Below are 22,035 nucleotides of genomic sequence, written 5' to 3' on the forward strand. Positions count from 1 at the left end.
AAACCTGTATGTCTCCTCCAAGAGTCAACCATGCCACAGTAAAAAGTCAAATGGTAATAACTGAGTATAATCAAAGAAAGTTCAAGTAAATGAATAAAATAGAGAAGACAGGGTAAGAAGGGGGAATTTAATAAAGATTTGGAAATCCTGAGAAATAAATCAGTTTGAAATGTTGGAAATGAAGAATTCAGTAACACACTAAAAATTAAAAACACGCTTGAAAGTGAAGCTAACAGAACAGAGCAAGTCAAAAATATCGTATCAGTGAATTAGTATCAGGGAATTATAGTATCAGGGAATTAGATCAGTCAGAGACATGGGAAACACTAAGAAATGTGAATTGCATATATAGGATATCAGAAACATCATGAAAAGACCAAATCTATGAATTATGGGCATCAGAAAGAGTTGCAAGTTCAAGACCTAACATGTTCAATAAAATAATAGAAAAGTCTCCACTTTCAAGAGAGATGAAATTATCCAGATGTGACACTTTCAGAATACTAAATAGACAAGATCAGAAAAGAAACACATACACATAACTACAAAATAAGCAGGACAAAAAAGGGATATTAAAAGCTACAAAAGAGAAGAGACTAGTCACCTGTAAAGGCAAACCCATCACAATAAATAGTGGATTTCTCAACCTAAACTCTAAAAATGCAATTCTGTTTAAAGGATACTTATAGTAGCTTTATTTAAGTTCATGATAACGAAAAGAGATAACAAGTTCACAGGAATTATTTGCCAAGATTCTACAGCAGCTTAGGCACTTTTTGGTCATTTAGTCCTATCATCATTATACTACATTGTATGTTCATTCTATAAATGTGTATACTATATTTGCTGTTTTTCATTCAGATTTGTTTCCCCTTAGTTAAGTATTTATTTTATGCTCTGGCTCTTTATTAAAGTTTTCTTTGTAGCAAGAGAGAATGAAAGCATAGCCCCTCCATTCCCATAATACTATATATATGTGTGTGTATATATATATATATATATACACACACAAATATATAAACTATAATACTTAGATATATGATTACTATATTAGATATCTTATTGTTAGGTATATTGAGTAGGAAAGAAGTAAGGTTGAATTTTTTGTCTTTTCACTTTGATTTAATCTTAAAAGTATTCATCAATTTTCAGTAAATGTGAAAATTTAGAAATCAATCTGACTGACCAGGATTAGTTCTTAAATGCCCATTTGGGTAACAAAAAAAGAGTCTAGTTGGTAATTGAGAAATTTTAGTAGCTCAGAAAGGTAAATTTCAATTTTAGTGTTTTTGTACCTCCATTCCAAGGTACATCCTTTAGGTTGTGTCTTTAGACTAAGGCTACTGATTGGGTCACATTATTATGTTCTTACATATGAGTGGGGTATGGGCAAGGGTAACCCAGACTCCAAATACAAGTGGTTTCTTTGGGGAATGCAATATTGTGATAATTCTTTAAGATCTCTTAAAGTTTAGTGACTGAAACTTTAATAAAGATAATTAATGTTAAAATTCCATGTGTATCCTCTCCTAGATGTTATTTCTTAAAATAAAAATGAACTGTGACAATAAGATACTCTTTTTTAACTTGGATATTATTTTATTATAGGATTGCACCTAAAATTATAGAGACAACTGGAGTTCATTTTCAGGTAAAAGTAATTTAACTTGCCTTGTAAAACTGTTTCTCTTTAGAATTTATATGATTGGGAAGTATTAGATTATATACCAAGACTTTAAGAGTTATGAGAATTCACAATCATTTTAACTTTTAGCATTCTCAGTGTATATTCTCCAAGTAATCTTTTTGGGCAGTGAAACAAATCTGCATTGTTAAATTTAAGGAAGAAATATTGGATGAAGTGTTCTATGAGGCTAATGATGTCATTTGAGGATTAAACTTTATAAATGAGCTTCATAAACTAATTTATCCCATGCTTTAATTACTCAAATGTATTTAAACGTCCACATGAGGCTTAACTTCTAACTAGTGACTAAATGATAATCATTAAAGGTTTTTTGACAGACTATGTATGAGCATTTGGGAGAACTGCTAACAGTTTTGCTCACCCTGGATGAAATCATTGATAATCACGTCACACTGAAAGACCACTGGACTATGTATAAAAGGTATACCAGCTAAAGTATTTTAAAATTTGCTTTATATGAACAAATAACTCAGATTCTTTAAAAGACTGGGAGACCTGTACTTTAATTCTAAATAGCAAGGAAGTTGTGTCACATACTTTTGTGAATATAGTACCAGTCTTAATTTCAGAAGCATTTGAGAGTGTAAGTGTAAAAAGCATTTTAATTCTTACAGTGTTACAGTAATAGTAATATACAATTCTTCTAGTATGTTAATTTACCTACCTTAGGACTCAGATTTATTTTTTCATTGGGATCTATTGAAATGGAAACTTCTCTTTTAAGCTTGGTTTCATCTTGAAAGATGCTCTTGTACTTAAAAAACATCTTACTCAATGTATAAATACTAACTGTTTAGTATGTATGTACAACAGGCATCTGAATTGAGGATGACAGACAGAATTGAGTATATTAAGGTTGTTCTGCTCACCTTTTTAAATGTGTAGATAAAGTTTTTGTTTCTGGGGAAATGTTTAGACTTCAAGGATTTATTAAATTGAGGATCTTTCTCTTAATCTTCTACAAGGTTATTGAAATCTGTCCATCACAATCCTTCGAAATTTGGAATTCAGGAAGAAAAATTAAAGCCATTTGAAAAATTCTTGCTGAAGCTAGAAGGACAATTACTTGATGGAACAATATTCCAGGTGAGTAGTGCAGTGTCAGGATATAACTGCTGGTCTCATTAGTTGACCCACCTAACAATTGTTGAATTTATTTTGCCTTAAAAAGGTTCTTTGGACTAAAATTACTGTTAATGTATTAAAATATATTTTTCAGTACCTATTAACAAAGTTGAAAATGTACTGGGGTAAGGGTTAAAATACATATGTAATCCACGCATTGTGGCCCAACCCTGTAATCCTAGCTATTTGGGAAGTAGAGATTGGGGGATCTAGATTTGAGGCTAACCTGAGCATAAAGAATTTCCCAAGATTCCTACCTCAACCAATTGTTGGGTGCTATAGTGGGTGCCTATTATTCCATCTATGGGGGAAGTTCAGTGTCTATATGCAGTGACATGGGGAATGACAAGTAGAATCACAGCCCAAGCTGGCTCATGCATACAGTAAGACTCTGTCTCAGAAATAACAAGTGCAAAGAGGGGCTAGCGGAGTGGTTATAGTGGTAGAGCACCTGCTTAGCAAGTGTGAGACCCTGAGTTCAAACCCCAGTACTGGAAAAAAAAAAAGATGATGTTTAAGGATTAGGATCTGAATGCATAGTACAGTGTTTGTTATTCTTGATTTAATCTTGTAAGACTATTTTTTTAAGTGGTTAATTCTTTGTACATTTAGGGGCTATAATTTGAATCTACATAAAAGGGTAGCTTCTAAATTCAAATTAACTAAAAAACACTTTTTCTTTCTTAATCACAGTAGCTACATTTCAGTTTACAACCATATAAAGTTTATGGTTAGGGCTGGGAAGGTGGCTCAGTGGTAGAGCGCTTGCCTTGCATGCCTGAGGCCCTGGGTCGATTCCTCAGCACCACATAAGAAAAAAGAAAAAAGCTGGGAGTGGCGCTGTGGCTCAAGTGGTAGAGTGCTAGCCTTGAGCTGAAGAGCTGAGGGACAGTGCCGAGGCCCAGAGTTCAGGCTCCATAACCGGACCCCCCCCAAAAAAAAAAAAAAAGTTTATGGTTAGCCATCTTGTTGAACAGGACAAAGGCAGATTTCCATCATGGACGAAAATTCTGTCAGGCACCTACCATGGGTAGTATCCATCAGAAATGACTTATGTTCCATTTAGTACCTACTTCAGGGTTATTGATAGTTTTCCAGATAATTAATTAGTTAATTAGTTTTTGTGTCAGTACTGGGCCTTAAACTCTGGGACTTCCTCTAGCCTGGCAATCAATGACTTGAGCCACACTTTTATTTCTACCTTTTTGCTGGTTAATTGGAGTTAAGAGTCTCATGGAGTCTCATTTTTGCCAGGGCAGAAATAAAACTGTGATTCTCAGAACTCAGCTTGTTGACTAGCGAGGATTACCAACTCCTAGCCTTACTTATAGTTTATATTTTTCATATGCATAGTTTTATTAGTTTGGTCCCAACTCTGTTTTTATCAGTTTAACCATTAACCATAAATTTAGCCATCATTTAGTCTATTAGGCTTAGAAGATGATTATTTTTCTTATTTATTCTTTTATTGAGGTACGTTCTATACATGCTGCAATAAAGTTATAGGAAAGTAATTGTAGACAGGAAATACAAACTACTCTTAGAAGTGTGAAGTAAGTGATACTTTCCACAGTATCATCAGAAATATCTTCTATATATCCCTGAGCTTCACCTTGTGTATCTCTTCATTCAGATTTGAATGTTTAGGGTTTGATTTGATTAATTTCATGTAAGTGGGACTCTAAGTACATATATGTTTTCCAATAAAAATATGAAGATAATTATATTATTATCAGAACCTGAGCTTCAGTTCAGTAAATGAAAATGAGGATTAGGTGTTTATCAGACACATACAAAATAAAAATACTAAGTTTAGTGGTTTGTTATTCAGTCTAATTTGTTCTTTACATGTATTCTGTCTAGGCCTGTATAGAACAGCAGTTTGATTCTCTAAATGGAGGAGTATCTGTGTCAAAAAATAACACTTTTGCTGAAGAATTTGCACACAGTATTCGCTCAATTTTTGCAAATGTGGAGGCCAAACTTGGTAATGTGAATTATATGCTTGAGTTTTCATTATAAAGTTTTCATTTTCTTAAAAGCATTATTTAATTATATTTGGTCTACTTTTATGTTATTACTTTTTAAGGAGAACCTTCTGAAATTGACCAGAGAGACAAATATGTTGGAATTTGTGGACTGTTTGTATTGCACTTTCAAATTTTTCGAACTGTTGATAAAAAATTTTATAAGTCTCTGTTGGACATTTGTAAGAAGGTAAGAACTTGTAAATTATAATTTTCAATTTGGAATTTAAAAGATTTTTGATAAAATTTTAAAATGTATTTAGAGGAAATGGCTTTAGTTTTTCACCATTGAGTATAATGCTGGCTGTAGGTTTGTCATATACATGTTGCTTTGTAGGTCCCTGTATAACCCCTGCTTTCACTGTATTTGATGTTGGTACAATTTGTGGAGGGTAGAGCAAAAACAAATCGTTTAACTAGGGATACAGGTGGACCCATTGCAACAATGAGATGTACAAGTCATTATGTCTAAAAACGAACTTTACAACTTTGGTGGGAGGGGGGAGGACCAGATGGGGGGAGGGGGGGAAGTATAGGAAGGGATGGGAAGGGAAACAAAAAGGAGCCAACAATGCTTGATAAGAAATGTACTCGTTATCTTGCCCATGTAATTGTAACTCCTCTGTACGGTATTCTCACAATTAAAAAATAAACAAAAAATTTTAAATGTATTTTGTTATTTTTTTAATTCTAAGCATTTCATAAATAAGTAACAGAGTAAATGGAAATACTTTAATTCTATTTCATATCAATATATATGTTGGTAAATATTCCTCAGACCTTTTATTGTACGTGAACTTTCTGTAACTGCTACTGTTACACATTTCCCCTCAGTACTGAAGTCTGAACTAAGGGATTTTGCTTGTCTGGTTCGTTTGCTCACAGCTAGTACTCTACAACTTGAGCCCTAGTTCCCACCTGGTATTTTTCTGGATATTTTGGAAATAAAGTTTTACAGAGTTTTTTCGTCTGGACTGGCTTTGGAACTGGTTCCTCTAGATCTCATCCTCCTAATTACCTAGGATTATAGGTGTGAGCTACCAGTATGCTATCATCTTCATTTTTTTCTTTTGTTCTTATTTTTTCTTCTTGGTGCTACTCATTCTCACTGTTGATGTAGACAAAAGATTCTACATCTTTGCTATTACGTAGTGATTTCAAAGTTGAAAATTTAGATTGTATATGGTAGCATCAAACACTAAGGGAACATGAGAAGCAATCATCTTTTTTTCTTTCAGATTTTTCAGTGATATAGAAGGAAATAAAAATATGGGAATTCAAGGGCTGGGAAGGTGGCTCAGTGGTAGAGTGCTTGCATTGTATGCATGAGACCCTGGGTTCAATTCCTCAGCACCATGTAAGCAAAAAGAAAAAAGCCGGAAGTGGCGCCGTGGCTCAAGTGGTAGAGCGCTAGCCTTGAGCTGAAGAGCTGAGGGACAGCGCCCAGGCCCAGAGTTCAGGCCCCACGACCTGACCCCCCCCCCAAAAAAATATATATACATATATACATATACATATACATATATATATATACATATATATATACATATATATGTATATATATATATGGGAATTCAAGTTTGTGCAAGCTACAATAGTGTGTTTGTGAATATTTAAGCAAAATAAAATTTTTATACCAAGCATCAGATAAATAAATGCTTTCACTTTATGCTGCAGTTTCATACTTGCCTCTAATTGATTTTTGCAGTTATTTTTTCTTGGAATGGATTGTTTTCTGTGTACACTTTAGAATTATTAAAGAGCTTATTGTCCTCATTTAATGATTTTTCCCTTTTTATTTCAGGTACCAGCCATCACCCTAACTGCTAATATTATTTGGTTTCCTGATAATTTCCTGATCCAGAAAATATCAGCAGCTGCCAAACTTCTGGACAGAAAGAGTCTTCAAGCCATTAAAATACACAGGGATACGTTTCTACAGCAGAAAGCTCAATCACTTACCAAGTAGGTTTTATCAATAACTGTAATGATAGTACTTATATTTTTTACATTAAAATGTTTGAATTAATAAAGTCAGATATACTTATTACCAGAGAAAGGTTGAGACATCTTCAGGAGATTATATTAGCACTTAAAAAGATAAGTTTTAATCTTAATGTCAATTTAAGTGCAGACAAAATATGCTTTATGTACACACACTTTTTATTTAGTTTATTAAATAACTTTTGTTTAAATGAGTTGTTTATGGTAGATGTCATTACAAACAGTAGGTATCTACGATGAGTTTTGGAGGAGTTCAATATGAAGCTGTTCTTTTTTTCGTTCCCTTAATTTTTAAATATATTTTATCTTATTTTTTTTGTTCTAGTCCTGGTGCTTGAACTTGGGGCCTGGACACTGTCCCCGAGCTTCTTTTTGTTCAAGGCTAGGACTCTACCATTTGAGCCACAGCTCTACTTCAGCTTTTTTTGTGTATGTGTGTGTGTGGGGTGAGGGTAGTTTATTGGAGATAAGCGTTTTATGGACTTTTTTGCCCAGGCTAGCTTCAAACCATGATCCTCAGATCTCAGCCTCCCTCATATCAGCTAAGGTTACAGATGTAAGCTACCAGCATCCTGCTCTTTCCTTTATTTGTCTGCTGATAATGTGAAAGAAAAATTTAATTGTCCCTAACCCGATTCCCACCTGTATCTTAGTCCTGCTTCCCAAAACATTACTCCCATGTCCATAAAGAACTTTGGGTTTCCCTTACCCAGCTTCAGTAACTATATTGTTCTGTATTTTTCTTTGAGTCTACTGCTAGAATCTCATGTTAACCTGGATAAAGGTTTTAAGAGAAATGACACAGGATGCTGTCATTGGACTTGTGCTGGTCACATGTTACCTGTGATACAGTTAAAGGCTTAATAGTGATGCTTTGGAACTTGCTATTGATCCTGGTGATAGATAAAATTGGGTCATTGCTACACAGTGGAGAATAAGAAGTATGTCTGCATTGTAGGAGGATCCCCTTGCATATGGTTAGGGCCATTTGAAATTTTGAACATTACTAATAAGCCATACAGTATTAATTAATACAGGCAGATTAGCTGTGGGCAGCTGATGATGAGAAGCGCTACATGTCTGCCATGTCATATATCAAATGATCATGAACCTGACATGCTCCATCTTTTCTAGTAGTAAAGCATCCCAGTACCCCTGTGTCCTGTGGCAGTAGTCAATGGACAAAGTATAACCAATTCATGGCAGAGATACCAAAGCTACATAGTATATCCTAACAAAGTTAAGGATGGAAAAACAGGTTTAGATTTGAAATTTTGTTTTTCAATGAGAGGGTTCATTATTGTATATGTACAAGGTACCAAGATCATCTGGCATCTAGCTGTAAGAGAATTGACAGATAAACTATGCTCTTTATCTTTTGTAGTCTGAACTAAAGCTTGCTGAGTCTTTTTTTTTTTTTTTTTTACCATGGATCACTTTCATAATGCTGCTGACATTTCTAGCTGGGAGTACAAGACACTCTACATCTCTTTCGCTGGTCCTTACCTAGGATGTTTTTGGCTAATCCTGTACTTAATGTCCTTGTTGTACCTGATCACAGGTGCCTCCTCAAAAGTAGGAGTGTTGCTCTAGGATTCTGCTTTCTCACTGTCTGTCTTTGTCTCTTTCTCTCATACTTTTAAATCAGAGTTAAATAACATTTTAGCACCCTCAAATAGTCCACACTGTGACTTGGGTTTTTGGTCTAGTGGAAATAGGACACAGGAACGGTTTTTACTAGGTTTTCGCTTCCCTAAAACATGTTTGTTAGAGATTTTGATATAATCCCTCTGTACACTGAGATCTTATGTTGGCAGATTGCCTCATTGTAGGATTTCTTAATCTGTTCTAGATCCTCTGCTCTGAAGAGCTATCCTTTGGCTGAATGGAAATGTGGGAAATTTCTTCACCTTCTGTAACTGAAGAAGATTGTTTTCCTCAGTCCTCGGGCTTGAACTCAGGGCCTGGGCGCTGTCCCTGAGCTTCTTTTTGCTTGAGTCTAGCACTCTACCACTTGAGCCATAGCACCATTTCCTGCTTTTTCTGAGTGGTTTACTGGAGATAAGAATCTCATAGACTTTCCTGCCTGGGCTGCTTTGAACCTCAATCCTCAGATCTCAGCCTCCTGAGTAGCTAGGATTACAGATGTGAGCCACCAATGCCTGGCCTGAAGATGATTTTAGTTTTGTTAATATTAGATTCCATAAGAGGAATTGTCTAGTTTTTACAATTTTTTTTTGAGAGAAAAGATAGCTTCAGCAGCTTGGAAGTCTTATAAGTTCTTCTTTGTGAGGTTGTCTAAGTTGAGATAAATTGGTAGAATGATTAAGTGTTTGTAATTAGCCTGAACAATAGAAAACATTACATTTGCTGTTGACTTAAGTCCTTTCAGGATGAGAAAAAAAGGCTTCCTAGTGTTGGGTTTGAATCTTGGCTCCACTGCTTACTATTCATCTGATCTTGGCATCTAATTTCGGTGTGGCAGTTTCTTCTTCTGTAAACTTGAGATCATAATACCTACCTCATGGTTCTTGTGAGGATAGAACTAGCTAATTTGTAAAGTTCTTAGACCAGTAACTGACAGATAGTAAGGATTTAGGTTTTAGCCTTTACATTCTGACTATTCTGTTTTCTTAGTCTTGTTCAAGCTGCCCTCTTTTTCTCTCAGTTTTTCCTTCCTAGGAAGATGATTTCCCCCTCTATAAGTTAATTTTTAACACATTAACCAAAGTGAGATTTATCCTCTGAAAACAGATACACTCGTTCTGCTCTTCCCCTCCATTGGTTTTCCCTGTCCTCAGAGTTGAAGTCCTTGCTCCCCCACAAGGACTTTTGCTGTCCCTGCCTCACGCCATCGTGGCATGCTCCTAGCTTCCACTCTGTACCTCTCTGATATACTTTTATGTTCCTCTCCTTGCTTATTATCCTCTTGTCATATTTACCTTTTTATTACTGGGACATGCAAGACACATTTCCAAATGTCTTAAGATGTTTGCACTTACTATTTACTTTCCTTAATTTCACTTCTGTCATGTGTTTGTGTGTGTTACTCATTGATCTGGTTTACGTCTTGGCTCCCAATCCACATACGCAGTGACCTGCTTTGATTATTGTATTTAAAAATTGCACCTTATCTCAGTCCCTATTCATTAACTTGCTTAACTTATTATCATCTCATTTATCACCTGATATCTTTTAATTATTTTGATACTTTAATTTTTGATTTTTTATTTAAAATTATTCATTTTTATAAGGGTACCATTTCACAAGTCAGGAAATGAGTACATTTCTTTTTGGGCAATGTCACCCCTTCCTTTGTGCTCTCCCAGTTTTTCCCACCCATTTGTGCCCACAAGTTGTATAGTTCATTTTCAAACATAGTGTCTACTGAGTATCACTGCTGCATTTGCTGTTCATCCTTTGTTCCTCCATTTCTGTGTTCCCCCTGTTGCCTCCCCAAAGACAAATAAATGAACAAAAAAAAAAACCAAAAAACAAAAAAACCAAACAACCTGACCCTTGTTTCCATTTCCTGGAACTTAGATTTTGTTTTTCTTTTGAGATAGAGTCTTGTTATGTAACCTAGGCTGGACTGGAACTCATGCTGCCTCAACCTCCTGATTACAAGTGTGCATTATTATGCCAGACTTAATTATTAACTTCTTTATTGTACTATTCTCCTTTGTAGAGCATAGATTTTGTGGGAGAAAGGATTTGCATCTGTTCTAGATACTAGAAATACCACTTGCCCTGTACAGGCTCTTAATAAACAGCCATATATTTATCATTTCTGTCTTTTGAAAACTAGAAAGGCAAAAATGGCTACTGTAAGGAAACATTCCAGTTAATAGGAAAAATAGGGAAGTAACTTTATTTTCATGCACTAAGTAACCCCAATGTTTTCCTTTGTTAGAGATGTTCAGTCTTACTACGTCTTTGTGAGCTCATGGATGATGAAAATGGAGTCTATTTTATCTAAAGAGCAGAGAATGGATAAGTTTGCTGAAGACCTCACCAATAGATGCAATATTTTTATACAGGTAGCTGTATCTTATCTGAAAGTCTTTTGTGTATGGTGTTAACATAGGAGCTTCACTTTCTTTTAGCTAATATTTACATGGTGTATCTTTTTTAATCCTTACACTGGTGCTGTTTCTGAATTTTTATACTTAATATATGCCTGCATATATTTTCCCCCAATCTGGTAATATTTATCTTTTTCGTTGCACTGTTTGTTTTATCATTACCAATATATTTAATTTGAAACTACCACCTGATTAGTTGTTTTCTATTTATCTGCCTTTTGTTTTGTGTTCCCTTTTCCTTTTCCTTTTTCTTTTTTTTTTTTGGGTCCGGTCGTGGGGCCTGAACTCTGGGCCTGGGTTCTGTCCTTAAGCTCTTCAGCTCAAGGCTAGTGCTCTACCACTTGAGCCACAGCACCACTTCCGGCTTTTTTCTTTTTGCTTATGTGGTGCTGAGGAATCGAACCCAGGGCCTCATACATGCAAGGCAAGCACTCTACCACTGAGCCACCTTCCCAGCATCCCCGCCCCCTTTTTCCTTTTTTGATCATTTTTGGATTTTTTTTTTTTACTATTTTTCCCTTTATTTCCTTGATTCTGTATTTTACTGTTCTTTTTGTGGTTACTCTCAAGATTTTACAATGCAATGTTACTCATTCATCTCTAATAGAACTTAGTTACTTGACCAATTGTACTGTGTAGGGTTTTAAACCACTTGAATTTTGTTTTTCCTCCCTTCTACCCCTGCTTTGTGCTACTGTTATTTTTAAAATTAATGCTTATTTAGATTGACTCTTGTTTTCTCCATCTTACTACTTTTCATTTTTCCTACATTTCTCTTTTTATAAAAATACTATCTTATTGTTATTAGTAAGGTGTATATAGAGGGGTAGTGAGTCAGGTAATGAGTACATTTCATTTTTTGGACAGTGTCACTCCTTCCTTCCTGTTCTCCCAGTTTTCCCCTTCCATCTCTGCTCACAAGTTTCATAGGTCATTTTTCACATAATGTATGCTGAGTAGCATGTTTCTAAATCTCTTTTTTAACTTTAAATTTTTGCTTGTGGAGTTCCTATAAGTATTTCATTTAATGTAACTTTCTGTTGATGAATAATCACAGATTTTGGCCTGAATACATCTTCAATAGTTTGTCTGCTTTACAATTCAAGATTGGTTAGGCTTTTCCATCTAATGGCATTTTATTATCTGCAGGCTTCTTTTGTTTCTGTTAAGAAGTCAGCTATTGGTTTTACTACTTTTTAAATATGGTATGTCTTTGTTCAATTACTTTTAAATTTTAGATTTTAGCAACATTATTATGATGCCCGTAGGTATGGTGTCCTTCCAATCTAGTCATGGATTGAGTTGATTTGAATAGGCACTTCAGTCCTTTGATGATAATTTTTTGTTTTCAGTGCATTCTTAAATTTTTGAAGGTGGGAAGCATTAATCTTTCAGCATACTACTCCAGCACCTACATAGTTTACCAGAACCCTGTACTCTTCCTGATGGGCTGTGGATTTCTGTTTTTGTCTTCCTTTACTGTATAACACCATTGAAAAGTATGGTTGACACTATCCTTTAACAAAAACCTCTAAGACAGATGATCTAAAGAAAGTGTCTCCAAATGTTCACAACTCTGTGCTTCTATCTTCTTCCAGATCTTGGCCTCCTGTTTCCTTACTTTCCTGATAGGTCTTTGATTCCTTCCAAGGTATTTTATTAATGTGTTTTTCAGCTTTTCTAGCTGTACTCAGGAGACTATATTGTTTATTTTGTCATTAACAGTAGTAGATCCTAGACCTCTCTTCCCCCTTTTAAAGTAATAGATTTTAAAGTAATATTTCATTTATGTCCAGGTTACAAATTAATGTTGAATAGGTGATGTTTGGGCCCAGGAAGTTTATACTTCAAGACCTCAGCTTCCACCAAGAAAAAGAGGCCTTCTTTTCTGCCTGTCTTTAGAGTTTGACTTTTGTTGTTCCTGTCTCTAAGGCTTATGGCTCTTTTTTTTTTTGGCCGGCTGTGAGGCCTGGACTCTGGGTCTGGGTGCTGTCCTTCAGCTCTTCAGCTCAAGGCTAGCACTCTACCACTTGAGCCACAGTACCACTTCCAGCTTTTTCTGCTTATGTGGTGCTGACGAATCAAACCCAGGGCCTCATGCATGCAAGGCAAGCACTCTACCACAGAGCCACATTCCCAGCCTCTTATGGCTCTTTTTGAATGCATGTCTCAACCTTTGCCTTACTGCCATTTTCTTGAGAGTGCTCTCTGCCCTGTATCGTTTAACACCTAATAATAATGTATGTCATGACAGAACTGTAAATGAACAGTCTAGGGACTCTTCCATTTTTCACTTTATGTTATGTGTCCCTTTTCAGTGAAGCACGCTTACTGCAAGAGTATATTTACTTTCTTGTGCTCTTGGCACCATGTTTGCCAACATGTAACTAAATGCTAATATTCTCAAACCTTTAAAAACCCTCCAAATCTCTATCATTATCATTATGTTTTTTTTTGTTTTTGTGCCTGTCTTGGTGCTTGAACTCAGGGCCTGAGTGCTGTCTGTGAGCTTTTTTGCTTTTGGCTAGTGCTCTACCACTTGAGCCACAGCTCCACTTCTGGCTTTTTAGTAATTAATTGGAGATAGAGTCTTAAAGGTTTTCCTGACCCAACTGGCTTTGAATGACAAACCTCAGATCTCAGCCTCCTGAATAGCTAGGATTACTGGTGTAAGCCACTGGCACCCAGCTATCATTCTGATTTATTTATTTATTTGTTTAGTATCTCTTTTAGGTTTAAATGAAAAACTGTATGAGAGGCAATATCCTTATTTCCTGTTTTCTGATTCAGTCTCCCTTAGTTGAGTAGCATTCTTCTTCTCTCTTTTTTTTTTTAACTTGACAAAACTTTGGCATCCTTCATAAGAAGAAGGGGAAGGGAGAATGTGTTGTCCTCATTGGGTTGGAAGAGAGAAGGCCCCCTGACAGAGATGAGATTACAGGTGGACTGTAGGGATTGGTGTAGGGAAAGAAGAAAGAAGGAGGTGGGTGAATTCAGAAATCCCTTCATGCAATGGTCGGAAAGCAGCTCTTTCTCTTCATTCTTCACTTCTTAGCTTCTTAGAGTCTTGGCTCTGACCCTAGATAGGAAGAAAGAGGAGCTTTCATTTGCTGTACTGGCAGGTAAGATAAAGATGAGTAGTTTCCTTGACACGATTTCCTTGAAAGGTTTCTTTTTTTTCCTCTTTATGGAAAGATTAAAAAATATTATACACTTCAATTTCAACAACATTGAACTTTTGGTATGTGATTGTCTAAATTAACTTTTTTTTTTAATCATTGTTAGTATAAATGTGATATACCAGAGAGGTTACAGTTCTATAAGTCAGGTAAAGAGTACTTTTCTTTTTGGACAATGTCATCCCTTCCCTCACTCTAAATTAAGAGTTTCTTTCATACCAACTAATAATGCATACTTATTCTAGGTTAGGAAAACTATTTCAAAATTTTAATAACTGGCTTTAAGACAAACTTTAGAATCATTGTCAAATTGAGAAATAATTGTTAGTACAGAGAGAAATATGAGTTCTTGTGATAATATTGAGTGTTTTCTTTTTTAGGGATTCTTGTATGCATATGGTATTAGTACCATTATTAAAACCACGATGAATCTTTACATGTCCATGCAAAAGCCAATGACTAAAACCTCAGTTAAGGCATTGTGCAGGCTCATTGAACTTCTCAAGGTTAGTGTTGGTTATTTTACCTTGTCTTGGTGATTGAGAAATGACCAGAACTTAAATTAAAATAATCTTGTGAAATTTGACTTCCTGATTACATTGAGAACTTCATGTAAAGAAGGCCTATTTTAAAAGTTGTAAGAACATGTACTTACCCTTCAGTTGAAAGAAATTTCTGATACAGGTGGCTCCCTGACTTACGGTGGAATTGTGTGCTGATAACCTTCTAGCTCAGATTAGCCCATTTTAAATGTGCTCAGCACACTTTCATTATCCTGTAGTTTGGTAGCGTCATTTTACTCAAGACCTATTTTTTAATAAACTATTCATTATTTCATATATACTGAAAGTGAAAAATAGTCATATGGATATGTTTTTGTACTGTTTTAAAGTTGAAAAATAGTAAGGTGAGGCCTGTGTTCTTAAACTTGGTTTAGTGTTATATATAAGAAAGAAAAGAACAATACAAGAGCTAGCCCTCTTATTAGTAAAGTTCTATTCCTACAAGTTTTAAAAGCACGTTTATATGAGTTTAAAAATATCATGATAGGGCTGGGAAGGTGGCTCAGTGGTAGAGCGCTTGCCTTGCAAGCCTGAGGCCCTGGGTTCGATTCCTCAGCACCACATAAGCAAAAAGAAAAAAGCCGGAAGTGGCGCTGTGGCTCAAGTGGTAGAGTGCTAGCCTTGAGCTGAAGAGCTGAGGGATAGTGCCCAGGCCCAGAGTTCAGGCCCCACGACCAGACCCAAAAAAAAAAAAAAAAAATCATGATGTAAAATATGCTATAAGGTATCAGTTATTTTTTTGTAGAATTCACATTCATATGAAGTTAGTTAACATAATAATCAGAAAGTGCTAAATGGGTTGTAACAATGAAATCCTCCCTCTCTATAACTAATGTAAACTAATAAGAAAAAAGAAAATACTAAAATTTTTTGATGTAACAGAATACTACATAAAGATGTGAACAAATGAATTCCAAATCTTAACATAGTATACATTACAGAAATACAGTAAAATGTTTTGTAGCATAGTCTATTAAAAAAAAAACTCACAGGAAGAGTCTACTTAGTCTTATGCAAAAATTTAAAACATTTCTGCTAATAATAGACCAGAATTGTTCAGGAAAGAAAGTTTTGTTTTGATTGTCCTGTACCTTTGAATTTTCAGGCTTAAAAAATTAAGATTATATATATATATATATATCATAATTTTGGATTATATAAGTATAATTTGTATTATTTTTTTGGTGCAAGTACTGGACTCATGACCCTGTGCTCTTGGCTTTGTCTTTTTCTGCTCAAAGCTGGCACTCTGTCAGTTCAGCCACACTTCCACTTCTGGCATTTCGCTGATTCATTAGAAATAAGAACCACACAGACTTTTTTGTCTGGCTTTGAACTGCAGTCCTCAGATCTTTACCTCCTGAGTAGCTAAGATTACAGGCATGAACTAACAGTTCCTGGCATATGAGCATAATTTAAAAATAATAACAAATATGATGCCACTTAAGAGATTGAATGTTACCAGTATTTTCTAAGCCCCAGTTATATCTCTAGATTGCATTCACCCTACCAACCCCCCTCATCTAAGGAAATACCATTCATTATTATATAGGGTTTAAAAGTTCCTATTAATGGAATAATTTTTTATATTCTTTGTCTTGCTCTTTTTACTCAAAATTTTATGTTAAATGTATCTATATGGGGATAGGTACCTATAATACGGTCATTTGCAGTGATGGGTCTTGTCTATGAATAGACTTTAGGGTTGTTCCCAATTTTTACCATCATAAACAATTCTTCCATTGTTTTATTTCTTGGAATACTTGTACAGGAAACATACCTCAGGTAGTAAATGAGGTTAAATGGGTAGATACTTCATTATATGCACATTATATAAGTTAGTTATGTATCAACTTTTCAAGGTGGTGCAAATCCTTTCCTAAATAGTAATAACAGTTTAGATATAATGGACTTACTACTGTTCCTTGCCTGACCAGCACTGGTTGAGTACCATTTATTGGAACTGCTTGAGACTAGAAATATTTTGGATTCTAGGTTTTGTTTTTTCTTTTTTTGGGGGGGAGGTGTCCGGTCATGGGGCCTGAACTCTGGGCCTGGGCGCTGTTCCTCAGCTCAAGGCTAGAGCTCTACCACTTGAGCCACAGTGCCACTTCCGGCTTTTTTTCTTTATGCTTATGTGTTGCTGAGGAATCGAACCCAGGGCCTCATGCATGCAAGACAAGCGCTCTACCACTGAGCCACCTTCCCAGCCCTTTGTTTTTTTCTTAATTTGGGGAATATTTGCACATACACAGTTGGGGACTGGATCCAGGGCTGTCTGAAATTTACTTACGTTTCATGCACACCTTATATACATGTCTTGGAGGTGAGGTAGTTATTTTACAAAGTTACTTATATTTGCCTTGTTTTAATTGCAACGCTTCACCTGAAGTCAGATGTGCCATATTCTACTTGTGATATTACATTAATACTGAAAAAGGTCTGGATTTTGTAACTTTACAGGTTTTGATATTCAGTTTAGGCATGCTTCACTTCTATTACAGGTTTCTGTTAATTTTTGTTTGTTTTATAAATTAATGAGAATAATTACTTTTTTTTATGGTCCTAGGGCTTGAGCTCAGGTTCTGGGTATGCTCTCTAAGTTTTTTTTTTAATCAAGGCTGGTACTCTACTACTTAAGCCAAGCTCCACTTTTGGCTTTTTGGTGGTAACTGAATGAAGATAAGAATCTCATAGACTTTCCTTCTTAAGCTGGCTTTGAACCAAGATCCTTAAATCTCAGCCTCCTGAGTAGCTAGGGTTACAGGTGTGAGCCACTGACTCCATGATAATTTTAATTTTTAAAAAAAAATTTTGTCCGTCATAGGGCTTGAACTGTGGGCCTGGGCGCTGTCTCTGAGCAATTCAGCTCAAGGCCACAGCTGTACCACTCTAGCCATAGTGCCACTTCTGGTTTTCTGTTGGTTAATTGGAGATAGGAGTCTCACGGACTCTCCTGCCCAGGCTGGCTTTGAACCACAATTCTCAGATCTCAGCCTCCTGAGTAGCTAGGATTATAGGCGTGAGCCACCAGCGCCTGGCCAATGATTGTAATTTTTAATGTTTAATTCCTAATGGTTAACGATGGTTAACAATTGATGGTTGGATATGTTTTCAGTCATTCATTAACTTTTTAGGAAAAACTTTATATCTTTTGTTTAACTTTTTCTTGGATTGTATTCCTCTCTAATGGATATCTTTCCTCATTTGGAGTCTTTATGTGTATTCTGAATACTAATTCTTTATATTTGGCAGATGTCTTTCATATATTTGTTTTTCTTTTATATTACTTTCTGTTGTTTGATAACTATTAAGTTGTTAATTTTAATGTAATTGAATTTAAAATTTTTACCTTTTATTGTGTTTTATGTTTCTCAGTTACAGATTCCTTCCCATGCTTAACATTTTAAAGATATTCTCCTATTATTTTACTTAAACTTTAAATTGATCTTCACAAAATTACTTTTGGACATTTTTTTAGGCAATAGAGCATATGTTCTACAGGAGAAGCATGGTTGTGGCTGATTCAGTTTCACATATAACACAGCACCTTCAGCATCAAGCTCTTAATTCTATTTCTATAGCCAAGGTATGTAAGTTATTATGTATTCTACATATTTTTTTCTATTTGATGTGCTTTTTAATTTAGCCTATCCCATTTCTTTAAATATTATTGGTCTTTTCTATAGTATTTTATGATTTTTATTTATTCTTATGAGAGTTACCATTACTCTGAAATTGAAGCATAAAATACATTTATACATCTCTACAAAAAAAATGATACTGACTGGGCTTTTTTAGTGGTTCCTGCAATCCACTAAAGTCTGAGAATCATGGTTTGAAATTAGCCTGTGCACTTAAAAATAAACAAAAGACCCAATTCTACCACACATTAAAAAAAAGAAATTAGCCTGTGCACAGATGTCCATGAGGTACTTTTCTCTAGCCAAAAAGCTGTACTAGAGGTGGCTCAAAGGCCAGTGAGCAGAAAACCTGAGCAAGAGCATGAGGCCCTGAGTCTAAGCCCTGGTCAAAAAAAATAAAAAAATAAAAAAATTGATAGCATATGAACTTTGAAAATGAGATTTCATTTTTACAAATGATTTCTTATTAAATTAATATAGAATTTTAAAGTATGCCTAATATGTTTGCTATTTCTGACAGTTCTTTTTTTTTTTTTTTGGTTGGTTGGTTGTGAGGCTTGAACTCTGGGCCTCAGTGCTGTCCCCTCAGCTCTTCAGCTCAAGGCGAGTGCTCTACAACTTGAGCCATAGCGCCACTCCCAGTTTTCTAGTGGTTTATTGGAGATAAGAGTCTCATGGAGTTTCCTGCCTGGGCTGGCTTTGACCCGAGATCCTCAGATCTCAGCCTCCTGAGTAGTTAGGATTACAGGCGTGAGCCACTGGTGCCCAGCTATTCCTGACAATTCTAAGGGATAGTGTTGTAAATATAAAACATATGAAATTCAACAATTGAAGTAATTACTCCTGCTCTCTAAAGTTGAATCATAGAAAGCTAATAGAAAAGTTTTTCTTATGAGACTTGTGTTACTATTTCAAAAACTAAGCTAATAGTTTCCTATTTTCTGTTATTTTTAAGAAAAGAGTAATTTCAGACAAAAAATATAGTGAACAGCGTCTTGATGTGCTCTCTGCCCTAGTTTTGGCTGAAAACACTTTAAATGGACCAAGCACAAAGCAACGACGACTGATTATTTCTTTGGCACTAAGTGTTGGCACACAAATGGTAAGTGTGTTGGTGTTATTTATGGATAATATCAGGTCTGATATTTTACAGTTCTTTAGTTACTGGCCCAAGAAACCTATCCCTACTTTTGACTGCAACTTCTCTGCTTTTTTTTTCTCCTTCTGAAAGAAAACATTTAAAGATGAAGAACTCTTTCCCCTTCAAGTAGTTATGAAAAAGCTGGATCTTATCAGTGAACTTAGAGAACGGTAAGTAGGATTGCTATCTGTCATAATACTCTTGACGGCAGAACTAACAGGAATATTGGTTTTCTTCTTAGCATAACAAGAAAGGGAATAAAACCAGATAGAGCATTAGTTCTTCACTGTAACCACCTTAACAAAATGTAACCTCCTTCACCTTAACAAAATGTAACCTCCTTGATCAGAAAGTTATTCATGAAGTTATCTTTTTTTTTTTTCTTTTTCAGTCATGGGGCTTAGACTCAGGGCCTAAGCGTTGTCCTTGAGCTTTTTTTGCTCAAGGTTAGTGCTCTATATTTTGAACCACAGCTCTACTTCTGGTTTTTTAGTTAAGAGTCTCAAGGGGACTTTTCTGCCCAGGCTGGCTTCAAACTATGATCCTCAGATCTCAGCCTCTTGAGTAGCTAAGATTATAGACATCAGCCACCAGTGCTAGTTTAGGGAATCTTCTTTATTTAGGTTTGTTTTTATAGGAGCATGCAGCCTCCTGGAAAAACTCATACGAAGTAAAGCAATGTGGCCTCAGAGCATTTGACAGAGACTAATGCATATGTTGATTATTATGTTGAGTGTTATTAGTGGACTTTAAATCTACTACTTTACAGTAAGGCTTCATCAATTGTCAGATAGTGATCCATGACGCATAGTCTTCTGTAATTTTTTTTTTTGGGGGGTCTGGTCGTGGGGCCTAAACTCTGGGCCTGGGCACTGTCCCTTAGCTCTTCAGCTCAAGGCTAGCACTCTACCACTTGAGCCACAGCGCCACTTCCAGCTTTTTTTTTTCTTTTTGCTTATGTGGTGCTGAGGAATTGAACCCAGGGCCTCATGCATGCAAGGCAAGCGCTCTACCACTGAGCCACCTTCCCAGCCCACTCTTCTGTAATTTTATTTAGTGATAGGAGTTTAATTACATTGTCAGTGGCCAGTCACTAAGTTCAATTTTGGAAAGTCTTATTTTGGAGTACTGGTGACTTTATTGTTTTCTCTTTATTGAGTAAGCAAGAGATTTCTTGAAAGGAAAATGATTATTCTGAATAACAGTTACAGCACAATTTCCATTTAATACTCATAATTTTCTTTGCTGTGCTGAGAAGATGACATTTTTCTGGCTGGTAACCTTTAATTTTCCATCTTTGGAAGAAAAATTGAACCTTCCTCATTATATAATATTTAGCCATCATTTGTTACCATATAAGGTATGAAATAGTTATTTTGTGGCAAAGACTGAACATATGACAGGGGTTTTATCAGTTTTTAAAGTTGTAAATAAGTGTGATGTAAGTGTTGCTATAATAAAGTCATAAGTATTGTGAGTTAATTTTGTCACAGTGATAACAAAATTAACTCTTGATAAAAATTTATTTAGTACATTTCCAAGAGTTACCAAAGTCTTAGCATTTCTGACATAGTTCAAAAGTCTAGAATCACAATTTAGACTCAAAGTTGTCTTTTATATGTGAACTATTAAAAAACTGGGCAGCATGGCTCATGCCTTGTAATCTTTACTGCCTGGGAGTTGGAGATTGAAAGGCTGACCATTTGGGGCTGGTTCAGGCAAAAAATTATCAAGAGCCCATTTTAATCAGTAAAGTTGGGTCTCAGCTGTACATGTCTGAAATTCTAGCTATGTGGAAAGTGGAAATAGGAATGCCATGGTCTAGGCTGACCCAGGCAAAAATAAGATTCTATTTGAAATGAAGCAAAAAGAACCAGGATGTGGCTCAAGTGGTAGAGCATTGTTAGGTACTGTGAGGCTCTTCCTAAAATGAATAAAAAAGAAAGTAACTTACCTCCAAGATACAATGGAACAGAGTAAACATGCTTATTTCAAAATGGAGAAATAAGAAGAAATGGGATCAAAGAAAATAGAAACCCAACATGGCAAACTTTGGTGACTAAGTTCTATGAAATCAATCTTGGGGAAGCAACATTTTAGCCTATACTATGCACCACAGGAGTCTAGTCACTCTACTCTAAATACTGTCAATGAAGTCTTTATACTCATACCCTAGAGTCTGAAGGAGGGGGAGTGTGGCCAGTTCCTGAGACATTCAGGGCATGTTTCTTGCTGTCTGGATGTAAAGTGCTTGTCTTTTTAATGGTGTTTGTCTTTTCAGAAACCAGCTTCCTTAGCCCTAACCTTTACTGACTTTTTTTTTGTGACAAATCTGTAAGTTCTTCTAGTCTTTCTGCTCTATTTTTGGCTTCCAGTTTTTACTATAAACCTGGATAAAAGCAGTTAAAGTTAACTAAGCACAGTTTGAATGCTGTGGTATGAAATTCTCTGTGCCTAATTAATTAGTCCATTATTTATATTTATTATTTTTTAATTAAAATTTTTTGTGGCCAATTACTCAGCCTCACTCAAAGTCCAGGATGTGGATGTACAAAATGT

At 35.5% G+C, this 22,035-nt stretch overlaps 1 protein-coding gene across 2 annotated transcripts in view; it reads left to right on the top strand.

Moving 5' to 3' along the window:
* Washc4 (WASH complex subunit 4) overlaps positions 1–22,035 on the top strand; it is a 60,733-nt gene that overhangs the window by 15,660 nt on the left and 23,038 nt on the right. Inside the window, exons 8-18 of one of the 2 annotated variants that reach the window (XM_042693069.1) lie at positions 1,609–1,651; positions 2,026–2,129; positions 2,674–2,794; positions 4,697–4,820; positions 4,923–5,050; positions 6,665–6,825; positions 10,778–10,904; positions 14,509–14,634; positions 18,173–18,280; positions 19,291–19,437; positions 19,567–19,646. In XM_042693069.1, the coding sequence (XP_042549003.1) occupies positions 1,609–1,651; positions 2,026–2,129; positions 2,674–2,794; positions 4,697–4,820; positions 4,923–5,050; positions 6,665–6,825; positions 10,778–10,904; positions 14,509–14,634; positions 18,173–18,280; positions 19,291–19,437; positions 19,567–19,646 (1,269 nt within the window). Of the gene's footprint in view, positions 1–1,608; positions 1,652–2,013; positions 2,130–2,673; positions 2,795–4,696; positions 4,821–4,922; positions 5,051–6,664; positions 6,826–10,777; positions 10,905–14,508; positions 14,635–18,172; positions 18,281–19,290; positions 19,438–19,566; positions 19,647–22,035 lie in introns of both variants that reach the window. The other variant, XM_042693070.1, reaches the window with a different exon arrangement.

The sequence above is a fragment of the Dipodomys spectabilis genome, unplaced genomic scaffold (assembly GCF_019054845.1).
Source record: "Dipodomys spectabilis isolate Male_0828 unplaced genomic scaffold, ASM1905484v1 ptg000163l, whole genome shotgun sequence".
Lineage (NCBI taxonomy): Eukaryota > Metazoa > Chordata > Mammalia > Rodentia > Heteromyidae > Dipodomys > Dipodomys spectabilis.